The sequence below is a fragment of the Dipodomys merriami genome, unplaced genomic scaffold, assembly GCF_024711535.1.
Source record: "Dipodomys merriami isolate MVZ:Mamm:240054 unplaced genomic scaffold, mDipMer1.0.p SCAF_1009, whole genome shotgun sequence".
NCBI lineage: Eukaryota > Metazoa > Chordata > Mammalia > Rodentia > Heteromyidae > Dipodomys > Dipodomys merriami.
Genome location: NW_027202282.1, coordinates 285,900 through 300,394, shown reverse-complemented (window position 1 = coordinate 300,394; position 14,495 = coordinate 285,900). Strand labels below are relative to the sequence as shown.

The 14,495-nt window shown below is 62.7% G+C and overlaps 1 protein-coding gene and 1 long non-coding RNA gene across 3 annotated transcripts; one reads left to right on the top strand and one right to left on the bottom strand.

The window, feature by feature from the left end:
- The first annotated feature begins 1,684 nt into the window (after positions 1-1,684).
- Positions 1,685-4,304, top strand: LOC138807182 (uncharacterized). Its single transcript, XR_011366080.1, has 3 exons — positions 1,685-1,836; positions 3,620-3,672; positions 4,199-4,304. It is a non-coding gene; the product is annotated as an uncharacterized lncRNA (long non-coding RNA).
- Positions 4,305-4,816: 512 nt separating this feature from the next.
- Positions 4,817-13,559, bottom strand: LOC138807310 (KICSTOR complex protein ITFG2-like). 2 transcript variants are annotated; one of them, XM_069992952.1, is made up of 12 exons: positions 13,371-13,559; positions 10,397-10,492; positions 9,540-9,581; positions 9,241-9,412; positions 8,288-8,427; positions 7,916-8,064; positions 7,734-7,831; positions 7,598-7,651; positions 7,402-7,493; positions 6,676-6,793; positions 5,903-6,076; positions 4,817-5,808 (listed from the first exon to the last, which is right to left on the bottom strand). In XM_069992952.1, exons 1-12 carry the CDS (start codon positions 13,464-13,466, stop codon positions 5,726-5,728), a joined length of 1,314 nt encoding a protein of 437 aa, XP_069849053.1. In that variant the 5' UTR covers positions 13,467-13,559; the 3' UTR covers positions 4,817-5,725. The 2 variants fall into 2 exon arrangements, with proteins under 2 accessions (XP_069849053.1, XP_069849045.1); XM_069992944.1 differs by having other exon boundaries at positions 4,817-5,829; positions 13,371-13,557.
- Positions 13,560-14,495: the final 936 nt, after the last annotated feature.

Sequence of the window (14,495 nt, the reverse complement as noted above, 5' to 3'; positions counted from 1 at the left end):
CCTTCCTTCCTTCCTTCCTTCCTTTCTTCCTTCCTTCCTTCCTTCCTTCCTTCCTTCCTTCCTTCCTTCCTTCCTTCCTCTCCCCCTTCCTTCCTTCCTTCCTTCCTTCCTTCCTTCCTTCCTTCCTTCCTTCCTTCCTCCCTCCCTCCCTCCCTCCCTTCCTTCCTTCCTTCCTCCTTCCTTCCTTCCTTCCTTCCTTCCTTCCTTCCTTCCTTCCATCCTTCCTTCCTTCCTTCCTTCCTTCCTTCCTTTCTTCCTTCCTTCCTTCCTTCCTTCCTTCCTTCCTTCCTTCCTTCCTTCCTTTTCTTTCTTTCTCCCTCTTTTCCTTCCTTATCTTCCTTCCTTCCTTTCTTCCTTCCTTCCTTCCATCCTTCCTTCCTTCCTCTTTCTTTCTGTCTGTTGGTACTGGGGCTTGAACTCAGGGCCTTGAGCTCTCCAATTGTGGGTCTTGAACTCAGGGCCTGGGCGCTGTCCCTCAGCTCTTCAGCTCAAGGCGGGCGTTCTACCCCTTGAGCCACAGCGCCACGTCTGGTTTCCTGGTGGTTCATGGGAGATCAGAGTCTCATGGACTTTCCTGCCGGGGCTGGCTTTGAACCACGATCCTCCGATCTCAGCCTCCCGAGTCGCTGGGATGGCAGGCGTGCGCACCGACGCCTGGCTTAGCTGCAGTCTTTTGAAGGGCCGCTCTGGGCTTCGTGCCTGTCCTCCTGGGCACCCCCGGGACACCCCTGTCGCAGATACCCAGCTTTGAGAGCTGAGGCACCGCAGACAGACCACCTCCGCCCCGAGGGTGCGGCCACCGTGGGAAAGGGGAGGAGGTGGGGACGCAGGCCCGTCCTCCCTCCCCGCTGGCCCAGAGCTCACGGCCCTTTGCCCACAGCTGGCAGCTTGTTTCTGGGAGCAAGGCCAAGGGCATAGAAAAGAATCAAGGCTCCCAGCGGGAGAGGCCTGTGTGTGTGAGTGTGTGTGTGTGTGTGTGTGTGTGTGTGTGTGTGTGTGTGTGTGTGTGTGTGACGGGCTGAGGGAGTGAGGTGAGCAAGCGGGGGACAGAGAAACAGAAGCAGGGAGGAGGAAGATAGAGCGGGCAGGGGAGCTGGCCTGGGACCCCCTTCGAAAGTCTGGGCTCACACCTGACATCCCAGCTACTCAGGAGGCTGAGAGCTCAGGATCGTGGTTCAAAGCCAGCCTGGGCAGGAAAGTCTGTGGCTCTGATCTCCCATAAACCACCAGAAAACCGGAAGTGGTGCTGTGGCTCAAGGGGTAGAGCGCCAGCCTTGAACGGAAAAAAGCTCAAGGACAGCGCCCAGGCCCATTCTCTCTCTCCCTCCCCCCCTCTCCCTCCCCCCCTCTCCCTCCACCCCTCTTCCAAAGTACTGGGGTTTGAACTCAGCTACCTCTACTTTTGGCTTTTTGGTGGCTCATTAAAGACTTTCCTGCCTGGGCTGGCCTCACACTTTGATCCTCAGACCTCAGCCTCCTGAGTAGCTGGGATGACAGGCGAGATCCACCATGCTTGTCCAAGGGTGTGATTTGAGCCTGGGGGGGGTTTGTCACTCTGCTCTACACCTCTGGCTTTGGGGGCCCGTGGCTGGCAGCTGCTGAGGCCCAGGCCTGGGGGGCGGGGGCCCTCTCCTGCATTCACGGGTGCCCCCCCTCCCACCCCGTTTTGCAAGGCAGCAGCCACACTGTGTGCTTCAGAGACGTCTGGTGAAGGGGCTCCAGAGCGGGCTTCCGGGGGCGTCCCCTCCGGGGCGGGCCATGACCGAGACCCAGGGCCAAGAGGACAGCAAGAAGCCTGGAGGGACAGAGACGCCCGCTCAGCGGGTGAGCTGCACGGTGAGAGGACTCCGGACGGGCCTCAGGCCTGCCTGAGCCGGCGCACCCCACCTGCTGGCCGGGGGTCCTGGGGGCGGGGGGTGCTCCTCCCTGACCTGGACCAGGGCTGGGGACTGGGCACTTTCTTCCCTGTCTCAACTGCTCTACAACCCCTGCCCGGGAGCACTCGCTTTGCATGCATGAAGCTCTGGGTTCGATTCCTCAGCACCACATAAGCAGAAAAAGCCGGAAGTGGCGCTGTGGCTCAAGGGGTAGAGCGCTCACCTTGAGCCAAAGAAGCTCAGGGACAGCGCCCAGGCCCTGAGTTCAAGGCCCAGGACTGGCACCAAAGAAAAAAAAAGTATCACACAACATGCATGTACATTGCCATGTTACACACATGCACGCGTCTCTGCGCTCCACGCCTCTGGAAGGTGTGTGCACGTGTGAAATGCACTCCCCAGCTCGCCCTTCCCAAGGGCCTGGAGCCCACGCTTCCTGAGCTCCACCCACGGGTCCCCTCAGGGCACTGGGCTGTTCCAGCTCCGAGAAAATACACCCCCCAACCCAACAGCATGGGTAAATGGAATGGGGAACGATCTTCTCAGGCGTTCACAGGAGACCCCATTTGTGAGTGTGAGTGTGTGAGAGTGTGTGTGTGTGTGTGTGAGTGTGTGCGTGAGCGTGCAGTCCCGGGGCTTGCACTCAGGCCTGGCGCTGTCTCTGAGTCTCTTGCTCAAGGCTGATCGCCACCTGAGCCAGTTCCACCACGGCCCCACGAGTGGCTGTTTGTTCTTGGTGGTTAAGTGAAGAGTCTCACGGTCCCCCCCAGCTCCCCCCCAGCTCCCCCCCAGCTCCCCCCCAGCTCCCGCCCTCCTGAGTGGCTGGGACTGAGGCTGACAGTCTCATCAGTCACCTTGGAGAAAGCAAACGTGCTGACCCCGGGCCCGCTGACCCCTACCCCTATCCTCTGGGGGGCTCGCTGACCCCGCCCCTGTCCTCTGGGGGGCTCGCTGACCCCGCCCCTGTCCTCTGGGGGGCCTCGCTGACCCCGCCCCTGTCCTCGGGGGGGCCTCGCTGACCCCACCCCTGTCCTGGGGGGCCTCGCTGACCCCACCCCTGTCCTGGGGGGGGCCTCGCTGACCCCGCCCCTGTCCTGGGGGGCTCGCTGACCCCGCCCCTGTCCTGGGGGGCTCGCTGACCCCGCCCCTGTCCTGGGGGGCTCGCTGACCCCGCCCCTGTCCTGGGGGGCTCGCTGACCCCGCCCCTGTCCTCTGGGGGGCTCGCTGACCCCGCCCCTGTCCTCTGGGGGGCTCGCTGACCCCGCCCCTGTCCTGGGGGGCTCGCTGACCCCGCCCCCTCCTCAGTGACCGCCCGCACCCAGCCCTGTCCTGCGAGGCGCGGGTGGTGGGTGAGTGTGCGTCCGCATGGCTGGCGGGGCCGGAGCCCGGGCAGGGGGACCCCCGGATCCCCGGGCACCCCTTTTCCCACCCCATCAGCACCACCCGCGGCCTCTCCCCCCACGGGCTCCTGGATGGGGCGGGGCCTGGGAGGATGGGGCGGGGCCTGGAAGGAGGGGCGGGGCTGGGAGGATGGGGCGGGGCCTGGAAGGAGGGGCGGGGCTGGGAGGATGGGGCGGGGCCTGGAAGGAGGGGCGGGGCTGGGAGGATGGGGCGGGGCCTGGATGGAGGTCGGGGCTAGGAGGGGCGGGGCCAGGGCTGAGGGGGGCGGGGCCAGGAGGGCGCTGGGGACGGAGGGGTGGGGGCCAGCGGGCCGAAGCCTCAGTTTCCCCACTGTTCCGCAGACGTGGAGCGCCCCGAGTTGAGCCTGGGGCTGCGAACCCTGCTTCCCCTCAAGGTGAGGCGCGGGGCCGGGGCGGGGCGGGCTGGGGGGCCGGGGCGGGCTTGGGGGGCTGGGCCAGGGAGGGCTGGGGGTCCGGGGCGGGCTGGGGGTCCGGGGCGGGGCGGGCTGGGGGTCCGGGGCGGGGCGGGCTGGGGGTCCGGGGCGGGGCGGGCTGGGGGGCCGGGGCGGGCTGGGGGCCGGGCCGGGGAGGGCTGGGGGGCCGGGGCGGGCTGGGGGCCGGGCCGGGGAGCCGGGGCGGGCTTGGGGGGCTGGGCCAGGGAGGGCTGGGGGTCCGGGGCGGGCTGGGGGTCCGGGGCGGGGCGGGCTGGGGGTCCGGGGCGGGGCGGGCTGGGGGTCCGGGGCGGGGCGGGCTGGGGGTCCGGGGCGGGGCGGGCTGGGGGTCCGGGGCGGGGCGGGCTGGGGGTCCGGGGCGGGGCGGGCTGGGGGTCCGGGCCGGGGCGGGCTGGGGGGCCGGGGCGGGGCGGGCTGGGGGGTCGGGGTCCGGGGCACCGCTGACGGCGCGTCCCCGCCCCCCCCGCAGTGCTGCACTGACCTGGAGCGCGGGTGCGGGGCGCCCCCTCGCCCCTCCGCGGAGCTGCCCTTCCTGCCCCGACCAAGAGCCGCGCCCGCGCCCCTCCTCCCCATGATCGCCGCTGACCGGCCTGGGACCCCCCACACCTCCTCCTCCCACGATCGTCCCTGACCGGCCTGGGACCCCCGCCCTCCCCTCTCCCTCTCCCCCCTTCTGTGCATGCCGCACCCTGCACAGGACCTCTGCTCCTTTGCCGTCCCTCCTGCTGCTTCTGACACACAGCCCTCCCCCCCCCCCCCCCCCCCGGGCTGAAGGCAGGCCTCCCACCGCCTCTCCACCGAATAAACGCCTGCTTCTCTAGGCCGGACTGGTCTCTGGTCCTCCCCTCCTCTGCTGGGTGGGCCGCGCGGGTATTTGCCACATGAAGGGGTCAATGCAGGCAGTCTGCCCTTCATTCTACCCGGGGCTTGCCCCCCCCCCCCCCCCCCCCCCCCCCCCCCCGTCCCCTGTGTTCCGGGTGAAGAGGAAGCCGGTGGGCGCTTCTCCAGGCTGACCTACCTGGCCAGGGGCAGCATGGTGGACACGGCCAGGACAGGGTGATACCAGGGGGGCAGTGCTACCTGACACTTCGTTCTTTCCACTTTTTATTTCAAAACTCCCCGCTACAACCCGCCAGCTAGAGCTCTGGCTGCCCTGGCTGGCAGCGAACTGAGCGGGCAGCAGGGGTGGGTGGCCAGGACTTGGCTGTGGGGGTGATCCGGACCTCAGGCCTGCACTGTCTAGCTTGCACTAGACCCGGCTCCTCCTCTTGCCATCACGGGGACAGGTGAGTGAGCGGGACATGGAGCGAGGCGGTGGCGGGGCTGGGGCGTGGCTCAGGCCCCAGTGGAGGGATGGGGAGAAGCCATGCCGGACACCAGGGGCTCCCGTGTCAGCCTCGCTACTCAGGAGCCGGAGGGCTGAGGATAGAGGGTTGAAGCCAGCCTGGGCAGGAAAGTCCATAACTCTGGTTTCCAATGAACTAGCAAAAAGCCGGAAGCGGAGCTGTGGCTCAAGTGGTAGAGCGCCAGCCTTGAGCATAAAAGCTCAGGGCCAGCTGAGTTCAAGCCTCAAGCCTCAAGCATCAAAAACCAACAGAAAAGTCCTGAGGAGCAACTGGAGAAACTGCCCCGAGGCTGGTCGGGGCACAGGGAGGATGAGACTGCAAATGTCCTGAAAGATGCCCGAGCCAGAGCCCCGCGTCTCCACCCCTGCAAGGGTTACTGGTGCCAGGACCGGAAGCCGAGCTCTGGAGGGCGGTGCTAAGTGTTGTCTCGGCTGTCACCCTGGGTCTGAAGCCCGGCCCCCCTCCCCGTGTGGGGGCCAGGCGAAAGACCTGTGGCCTGCGGGCTCACATAGGGAGCGGGCGGGGCTCCTGGTCACGTGACGGGCGGGGCCCTGCCATCAGCTCATCCCCTCACACCCCCCCCCCCCCCCGCCATGTCCACCTCCATCCTGCCAGGGCTGGCGAGGACTTGGGGTAGGATGGGAGCCGGGCTAGGTGGCGTCCTGGGGGCCGGTCGGGGCGCGGGGCAGAGGCTGGTCCGGGTGGTAGAGTGTCCGGTGGAGCAGGCTGCGGACTGCAGGGAGGTCATCGGGGTCTGAGGGCCAATGGGGGTTGGTAAGAGGTGTTTGGAGCCCCGGGCGGCTGGCCGGGCTGGGGGGGGGACTCACCCACGTCCAGCTCCCGCAGCAGGCTGCGGTACTCAGGCTCGGCCTCGAGCAGCTTGAGCAGGCTGGTGGACTCCATGCGCTCCAGCCGCACCTCCCAGTACACGTAGATCTTCTGGTTGAAGGTGACGTACACCAGGCAGGGGCTGTTGCCGCCCTCTTTGCAGGCGTACAGGCCTGGGGGAGGGGAGGACCACAAAGGGCAAGCGTCACCTGCTGGTGGAGGGGCAAGACAGACCACCCAGGACAGACAGACCACCGCCACAGCCAGGGGTCTGAGCCTCCCACGGAGGCCGGGCAGCCAACCAAAGCAGAGAAATGCCAAAATACCCAGCTCATGCCCGACATGGGGAGACCACGGGAAACACCAGCCAGAACAGCGCCCAGATGAGCGCCAGTGGCTCCCGCCTATCATCCGAGCTACTCAGGAGGCTGAGATCTGAGGATCACGGTTCAAAGTCAGCCTGGGCAAGAAAGTCTGTGAAACTCTGATCTCCAATGAACCACCAGAAAACCGGAAGTGGACCTGTGGCTCACATGGTAGAGCGCTCGCCTTGAGCTGAAGAGCTGACAGCTCCCAGGCCCAGAGTTCAAGCCTCATGACCGACCCACCCCCCAAAAAAGAATTCATCACTCCTTCTTCTGGTAGCAGGGTTTGAACCCAGGGCTCTGCGCTTGCTAGGCAAGCCATCTCCCCTGTCCCTGTTCAAGTGTTTCATTCTCGCTGGAAAGGACGGGGTGGCAGGGCAGGAAGAGAGGGCCGGGTCGCTCCGCACCTGCACAGAAGGCCCGGACATTCTCATCGACTTGGAAGCGGACGACAGCGCGGTTGTGGTCGATGATGTATGTCTGTCCGTCCCACGCACACGCCACCACCTCCTCGCACCCATTGCCCTGCAAAAGTCAGGGGAAAGCATGCAAAGCAGCGTGAGCTGACCTGACGGGCGTGCCTGGTGAAACAGCACTGGCAGGAGGTTTCCAAGTTCTAGGCCAGCACGGGCTGGAGTGCAAAATTCTATCTCAAAGATAGAGCCAGGCGCCGGTGGCTCACGCCTGTCATCCCAGCTGCTCAGCAGGCTGAGATCTGAGGATCACGGTTCAAAGCCAGCTCGGGCAGGAAAGTCCGTGAGACTCTGATCTTCAATGAACCACCAGAAAACTAGAAGTGGCCCAAGTGGTAGAGCACCAGCCTGGGTGCTGTCCCTCAGCTCTATCTACCCCTATCTATCTAAAAACAAAGACAACCACAAAACGGTCTTGCAGAAGCAGTCTCTTGGCCATACTTGGCTAGGAGGGGACCAGGGCAGGGCCCAAGCCCCCTGAGGTAACTTCTTATCTCTGGAGCTGCTGCCCAGCTGCCAGGTATGATGGAGAGAGTTCCAGAAGCTTGGCAGAGAACAGATCAAGCTAAGCAGCATCATTCATTCAGAGGCCGGCCGGAAGTAGCCCCTCCCCCAGAGAAGACCAAGTGCTCCGGGCAGGGCTCCCCGGGCCCCGCTCACCGTGACATCCAGCTTCTCCAGGGCGAACAGCTGGTGATCCACCTGCACGGACCACAGCAGCTTGTCGGCCTCCTCCATCAGCTTCAGGGTTCCTGCAGGGGGAGGCGGGAGGGGTGGGGGTGGGGAATGGGGTCGGGGGGGGGGGGGCAGAGCCCACTGGCAGAGGGAGGGCGCAGCCCAGCCCAGCCCTGCTCACCGTCCAGCGTGCACAGGGCGAAGAGGCCAGAGCCGCCGCGCTCGGGGTTGTGACCTGGCGGTGTGACAGGGCACAGGGACCCGTGAGCGGGCTGCGGGCGGGACCGGGAAGCCGGCCGGCCCCTCCCGGCGCTCACCCTGCTTGATGTTGCCGATGAGGTGCGTGGACACGTTCTTGTTGTGGATCCGGCCGGACGTCTGGTGGGTCTCCACGTCCCGGGGAGCGGGGGTGTCCCTGGGGACGGAAGGGGGTGGGCTGATGAGCCGGCCTCCGGGCGGGGTCTCCCCGCCCCCGCCCCGGCCGCACGCCTGGCCTTACCTGCTGCCCTCCGCGGCGCCCTCGGAGGTGGGGGGCACCCCTGAGTCCCGGCGCCAGGTGCAGAGCAGAACCGCGTAGGCACAGCCCGGCTGGGACACCATTAGCTCCGGCACACCCAGCGGCCCCACGGTCACAGACAGACTGTCCACCTGCCCCGGGGAGCAGCGCCCCCCGTAAGCTCAGAGCCGGAGGGAGGTGCTAGGGTTCGGGCTGACCAGCAACGCCACGCAGATGATCGCGTCTGCTGGTGGGGGGGGGAGAGCAGCAGGGCCCCCCAGCCTGACCCACGCCCTGCTGCACCTGCCACCAGACCTCCACCTGCACCCTCCCGGGAGTGAGCCCCGCACTGGGCCCCCCGACTCCGCCTCTTACCTGGCCTTCCAGCACCCACTTCTTGAGGGACACCAGCTGGCCGGTCGGGTGCTCGCTGCCCTCGGCCAGCTCCTCCCAGCGGAAGGCCCGCACCACGCGGTCCGTGTAACCCACCACGAGCTCGCAGCGTCCATCCCCATCTGCGGGCGTGGGATCCGACCCACCTCCGTGGGCGTGGAGCCCCCCACGCGGCCCCCCTCCCCCAGGCCTCCCCAACGGCGTCATGGCCGCCTCCGGGCTGCTGAGTGCGCGTGCCGGCAGCCGCTGCCCCCGCCCGGGCCTTGTGCTCACCTCGCACTCAGTTTATTTATTTTATGCTTTTCCAGTATGGAGATTGAGCCTAGAGCTCTGCTGCTGAGCTGTAACTGGCCACACTAGTTAGCTTCCCTATAAAATTTATACTGCTTCGTCTTTTTGGTAAGGTCACGACTGTACTGTAAACAATAAAGTTAAGCCAGGCACCCGCAGCTCACACCTGTCACCCCAGCGACTCAGGAGGCTGAGATCTGAGGACTGTAGTTCAAAGCCAGCTTGGGCAGAAAAGTCCCTGAGACTCTCATCTCCCAGAAACCACCAGAAAACCGGAAGTGGTGCTGTGGCTCAAGTGGTAGACCCTTGAGCTGAAGAGCTGAGGGACAGCGCCCAGGCCCAGAGTTCAAGATCCACAAGTGACAAAATAATTAAAAAAAAAAAATTAAGCTGGGCATGATGGTGCACCCAGGATGCTGAAGCAGAGGGGTGCAAGTTTGGGGACCGCCCGGGCTGCATAGCAAGCTCCATCTGCTTTATTCCTGGCTGTGATGCCAGTGCCCACAACCGTGCCCGGCAGGCGGGGAGCTCAGCAGCTCTGCGCCGAACACACAAACGGCAGCGACCCTGACCCCGGTGGCTCTGTCCTAGCACCCGCCGACTCCCGCCCGCCCCGCAGCGGCTGGCCGAGCACCCTTGCCCACCGATGTCGCTGACCAGCATGGCCTTGGCGTTGGCCGGGATGTGCTGCTTGAAGACGGGACGCTGCTCCTCCCCGGCCAGGGCGTCATGGTGTCCTGAGCCATCCAAGGCCCTGGCGGGCGTCAGGTCAAACAAGTGGAACCAGCCTTCGGCGCTCACCGCCACCACTAGGTTCTGGGAGAGCGAGGTGCGGGGGAGATGGGCTGGTGGGGGGAGGGGAGGCCAGGGTGCAGGGTGATAGAGCAGAGGCCCGGATGTGGACGGAGGGCAGGCCTGGGAGTGCCACCGCCTAAGATCTTACCTTTCCTTTATTACACACGTCTCCAACCCCAACGCAAGTCAACTGCAAGGGAAAGACGGGCTCAGGGAGGGAGGCGCGGGGGAGTCCAGCCTGCCCTGACCCCTGTGCAGCGGGAAGGGACTGCAGGTGGGCTTGCAGCTTCCTTCCTTATGAATTGCAGATGAGTTTCATGGACTTTCCTGTCTGGGGGGGCTTGGAACCACGGCCTGCAGATGGCGGCCTTCTGAGCGGCTAGGATGACAGCTATGCGCCGTCCGTTACTACCAGCCACTGAAAACTTGCTCCACTAACCTATGTTCATAATCTTTGTCTGGGCTGGGCAGGTGGCTCCGTGGTAGAGCGCTCGCCTAGCATGCATGTCGCCCTGGGTTGCATTCCTCAGTACCACAACCACAGAAGAAGCCGGAAGTGGCGCTGTGGCTCAAGTGGTAGAGAGCCAGCCTTGAACAAAAGAAGCTCAGGGACAGTGCCCAGGCCCTGAGTTCAAGCCCCAGGACTGGCAAAATAAGATGTGAGTCTGGCACACTGCCGGGGCAGCCCAACAACGGCTTTCTAGAACATACCACTGGTGTTAACCAATGTGTGACCTCTCCTTGGAGGATCAGCCAGTCTTGGGCAGCGTACACGTCCCCAAGGACCCCGTAAAAGATGCCCCATCCTTGAAGTGGGGCCCAAACGGGGCTGGGGGGGGAGAGGGGAGAGGAATAGGGGGAGAAGACCTGGGATCCGCCCTCCCCAAGTCACACAACAGGAAGCAGTGGCCAGGCTGAGCAGTTGGGGACTCGGGTTGCGCTGCGCACTCCCACGCACGCCGCAAGCCCTGTCCCAGGCCTCAGGCGCAGGGAGAGAACACTGACCATCCCCTGGCACGTGCAGGTGAGCCACGGCCGGCCGTCATCGTTCTTGTACACAGACAGCTTCCCGTTGGTGTCGCCCACGACCAGCTCATTCAACTGGAAATGGAGAGAGGTGTGCATGGGGACGCGGCTCCCGCCCAGCCACGGCGCGGTCTCCTGAGCTCAGCCTGACCCCGGGAAGTGGTGAGCTTCGCATCTGCATCTTCACCAACATCATGAAAGATCTCTTCAGGCTGGGTGGGGTGTGACCCCAGCATCGGTTCTGTGGCGCGTACCAGGCCCGGTTCATTCCAGAGGGACACACACACACACACACACACACACAGCCATAGCTGACCAGAGTGTATTTCCACTTCCGTGTGTATGTGCGTGCATGCGTGCGTGCGTGCTGGGGGGTAGGAGGGGTTAGAGGCATGGAGGCTATACACAATCCGTGCTTCATTCCAGACTGTTCTACAGTCTTGGCTGACAGACTCTCTGCCCACATGCGTGCCTTCTGCTTGTCCACTAAAAATGGAACATGGTCTTAAAACAGTTTAAGATTTTGACCTTTGAAAGGCTTGAAAGTGGGATCTCATATGCATTTAATCAGGGCAGCTGCAAGCCAATAGAGCCTGGAGAGAGGGGGAGGGGGAGAGGGGAAGGAGACACACACACACACACACACACACACACACACACACACAGGAACATGCTATGAAGGTCCTCTTGCTGTCGCATGTCAGCCTGGGCCTCTGGCGCCCCCATGTGGTGGCCCGGCTCTCAGACAGGGGCTCCATGGTTAATCCTGGCAACCAGGTGGCTCCGAACTGTAGTTCTAAAAACAGCTTCCTGATGCTCTCTTGAATTATAGACTATACTTCCTCCCTCTCGCAAACTGAGAACTGCAATTAGATTCTCAGGAGATTTATGCTGAAGGAAACAAGAGATGAACAGTAAAGAAAACAGGTTCAGCAGGACTCCGGTGGCTCACACCTAACATCCTAGTCCTCCTCAAGAGGCTAAGATCTAAGGATCTTGGCTTGAACCCAGCCCAGGGAAGGAAAGTCCCTGTGAGACTCTTGTCTCCAATGAACCACCAGAAAACTGGAAGTGGCGCTGTGGCTGGAAGTGATAGAGCACTAGTTTTGAGCAAAAAGAGTTCAGGGACAATGCCCTGGCCCTGAGTTCAAGCCCCATGACTGACAAGAAAGAAAAAAAAAGTACAGTGACTCACACCTGCAGTCCCAGCTCTTCGGGACCCCTAAAAAGCAGTAAAGAAAAATGAGAAGTAGATTGGGATTTGCTAATACTGACTCAACTCTTGGATTTATTTTTCAGTGGCAGCAGGAGTTTCTGAAAATATTAGATCATAGAAAAATACAGCCAGTTAATCTGTATCAAGCCTGCCTTGGCAGAGGCTTCGGAATTATGGTCAGCTGGGAAGATGTCTCAAACACCCAGGAGAGAGGCTACATACAACACAGGTTCAAGTGCAACTAACCTGGCTCTGACTACACTTTTCATCTATAAAGTGAGCATAGGAGCCAGGCATGGTGTTTCCCACCTGTAATCCGAGCACCAGGGAGACTGAGGCAGGAGAGAGTTCAAGGGCATCCTTGGCACACAGAGACAATTTCCCCCTCCAGGAGAGGGCTGGAGATGTTAGCTTAGTGGTAGAGTGCTTGGCTGACTTACTTTCACTTTTTGAAAAAGTGTTCACAGGTACAGCATAGACCCCATTCTTTTTATTTTCTTGCCAGTCCTGGGGCTTGAACTCAGGGCCTGGGTGCTGTTCCTGTGCTTCTTTTGCTCAAGGCTAGCACTCTACCACTTGAGCTTTTTTGCTGTTGTTGTCGCGGTCATGGGGCTTGAACTCGGGGCCTGGGCGCTGTCCCTCAGCTCTTCAGCTCAAGGTGAGCACTCTACCACTTGAGCCACAGCACCACTTCCGGTTTTCTGAGAGGCTAATTGAAGAGTTTCACGGCCTTTCCTGCTCAGGCTGGCTTTGAACCGCAATCCTTAGATCTCAGCCTCCTGAGTAGCTGGGATGACAGGGGGGAGCTACCAGCGCCTGGCTGGAGATAACTCAACAGAGGCCCATCGTGGGCAGACCTCATAGAAACCCCAGAAGCCCAAGGTCAAGATGAGAGGTGGAGCAAATGCTGGAGACAGCAGCAAGTCAGTCCATCCATCCATCCATCCATCCATCCATCCACCCACCCATCCATCCACCCACCCACCCATCCATCCATCCATCCATCCATCCACCCACCCATCCATCCATCCATCCATCCATCCATCCATCCATCCGTCCGTCCATCCGTCCGTCCATCCATCCATCCATCCATCCATCATCCGTCCATCCATCCATCCATCCATCCATCATCCGTCCATCCATCCATCCATCCACCCACCCACCCATCCACCCATCCATCCATCCATCCATCCATCCATCCATCCATCATCCACCCGTCCGTCCATCCATCCATCCATCCATCCATCCATCCGTCCGTCCATCCATCCATCCATCTCAGGTCAGTGAGCCAATGGGAAAGCAGCAAAGGCCCAGAGACGTCCTCGGAGGAGCGGAGCAATCAGCAGGCAGGGCGGTTTTACTGTTTCCAGCTGATTTTTTTAAACGGAGGTTCTGAAAGGTAAACTGAGGTTCGTGGCCAGGCTAAACCAGACGTTTGCTCCAATCGTGGCCAACAGAACTGACCAGCTCCACCCCGCCCGTAACGGCAGGGAGGGACCAATGATCTATCCCTGAAAAAAAAAAAAAAGAAAAACGCCCGGCGTTCCGGATGGGTTGAGGCGGCGTGGACATCCCGCACGACGAGGCCATCAAGAGAGCAGGCGTCCTGCGGGCGCCATGGCGGCCCTAATGCGCATGCTCGGGCTCTCGCCCCGACTTCCGGCCTCCGGCCCCACCCCTTCCGCCCCCGCGCCGCGCCCGGCCGGGCGTCCCTCGTAGCACTGCGCATGCACTCACCCCGTCGTTATCGACGTCTCCGAGGCAGACGGCGTGAGGGAAGAGGCTCCCGCTGAACTCCAGCGCCACGCGCTGCACGTAGCTCACCGACCTCATGGCCGAGGGCCGGGAACGGCGCTAGACACGTCCCCCACTCCCGCCCTCCCCCCACTCCCCGAGCCGTTTCCGGACAGCCGCGCGAGCGGAAGCGACATCGCCGCCTCCAATCCCGGCTCGGAAGGGGCGGGACTTCCGCGTCGGGGAGGCGCCCTGGCTCCGCCTCCCGGGACGGCTTTTGAGTGACAGTTGAACAGGCCACTCACTTCCTCCAGAAGCCTAACGCCTGCCGGTAAGCCGGGGAGGGGGCGGGGCTGACCTGTCCCCTTGGCAACGGGGCTCCGTGGGGCTGGCCCTGGAGACCTCGATTCCTTCCTTCGTTGCCCTGGCGACAGAGATCCCTCGCTGTCATTCCGTCCCCTGAGAGTGGTGAGGGCGGACGACCGTGTGGCGGGAGATGGCCCGAGTGGTGACCTCGGATTGCACTGGGGAAAAAATCCGGTGTGGAGACAGACGAAGGGGCCGCGCGCGCGTGTGCGTGCGTGTGTGTGCATGTGCATGTGCGTGCATGTGCATGTGTGTGCGTACATGCGTGTGTGTGCGCGTGCGCGCGTGTGCGTGCATGTGCGTGCGTGCATGTTCGTGTGTGTGCATGTGTGCGTGCGCATGTATGTGTGCGTGCGTGCGTGTGCGCGTGCATTGCGTGTGTGTGCATGTTTGCGTGCGTGTGCATGTGTGTGCGTACGTGCGTGTGTGTGCGTTGCGGGTGTGTGCGTGCGTGCGTGCGGGTGTGTGCATGTGCGTGCGTGCGTGTATATGCATGTGTGTGTGTGATGATAAAGTAAATCCATCAATAGGAAATCTGACCCCTGTGTGCCCTTGGGGGGGCATAGTTCGAAGGTCACCGGCGGAAAGCAGAGTTCACCAAGTTAGCACACAGCCCCTGTCGTTTCTTCTTCACTCAAAGGCTCTTCTACCTCTTCCGACAGGGAAAACACACTTCCAGCCAGGTTCAAGGTTTGCAGGTGGGACTCAGGCCAAAGGTGCGTGTGTGCATTAGGGGCGACGGGGGTCGTAGCCCCTGAGCTC

Bases quoted from the DNA above. Each gene is read 5' to 3' on its own strand.
- LOC138807310 (XM_069992944.1), bottom strand. From the start codon at position 13,466: ATGAGGTCGGTGAGCTACGTGCAGCGCGTGGCGCTGGAGTTCAGCGGG. The intron at 9,582-10,396 runs GTCAGTGTTCTC...TTTCCCTTGCAG, and splicing joins CCTGCACGTGCCAGGGGATG to TTGACTTGCGTTGGGGTTGG. The intron at 6,077-6,675 runs GTGCGGAGCGAC...CCCCTCCCCCAG, and splicing joins TGTCCGGGCCTTCTGTGCAG to GCCTGTACGCCTGCAAAGAG.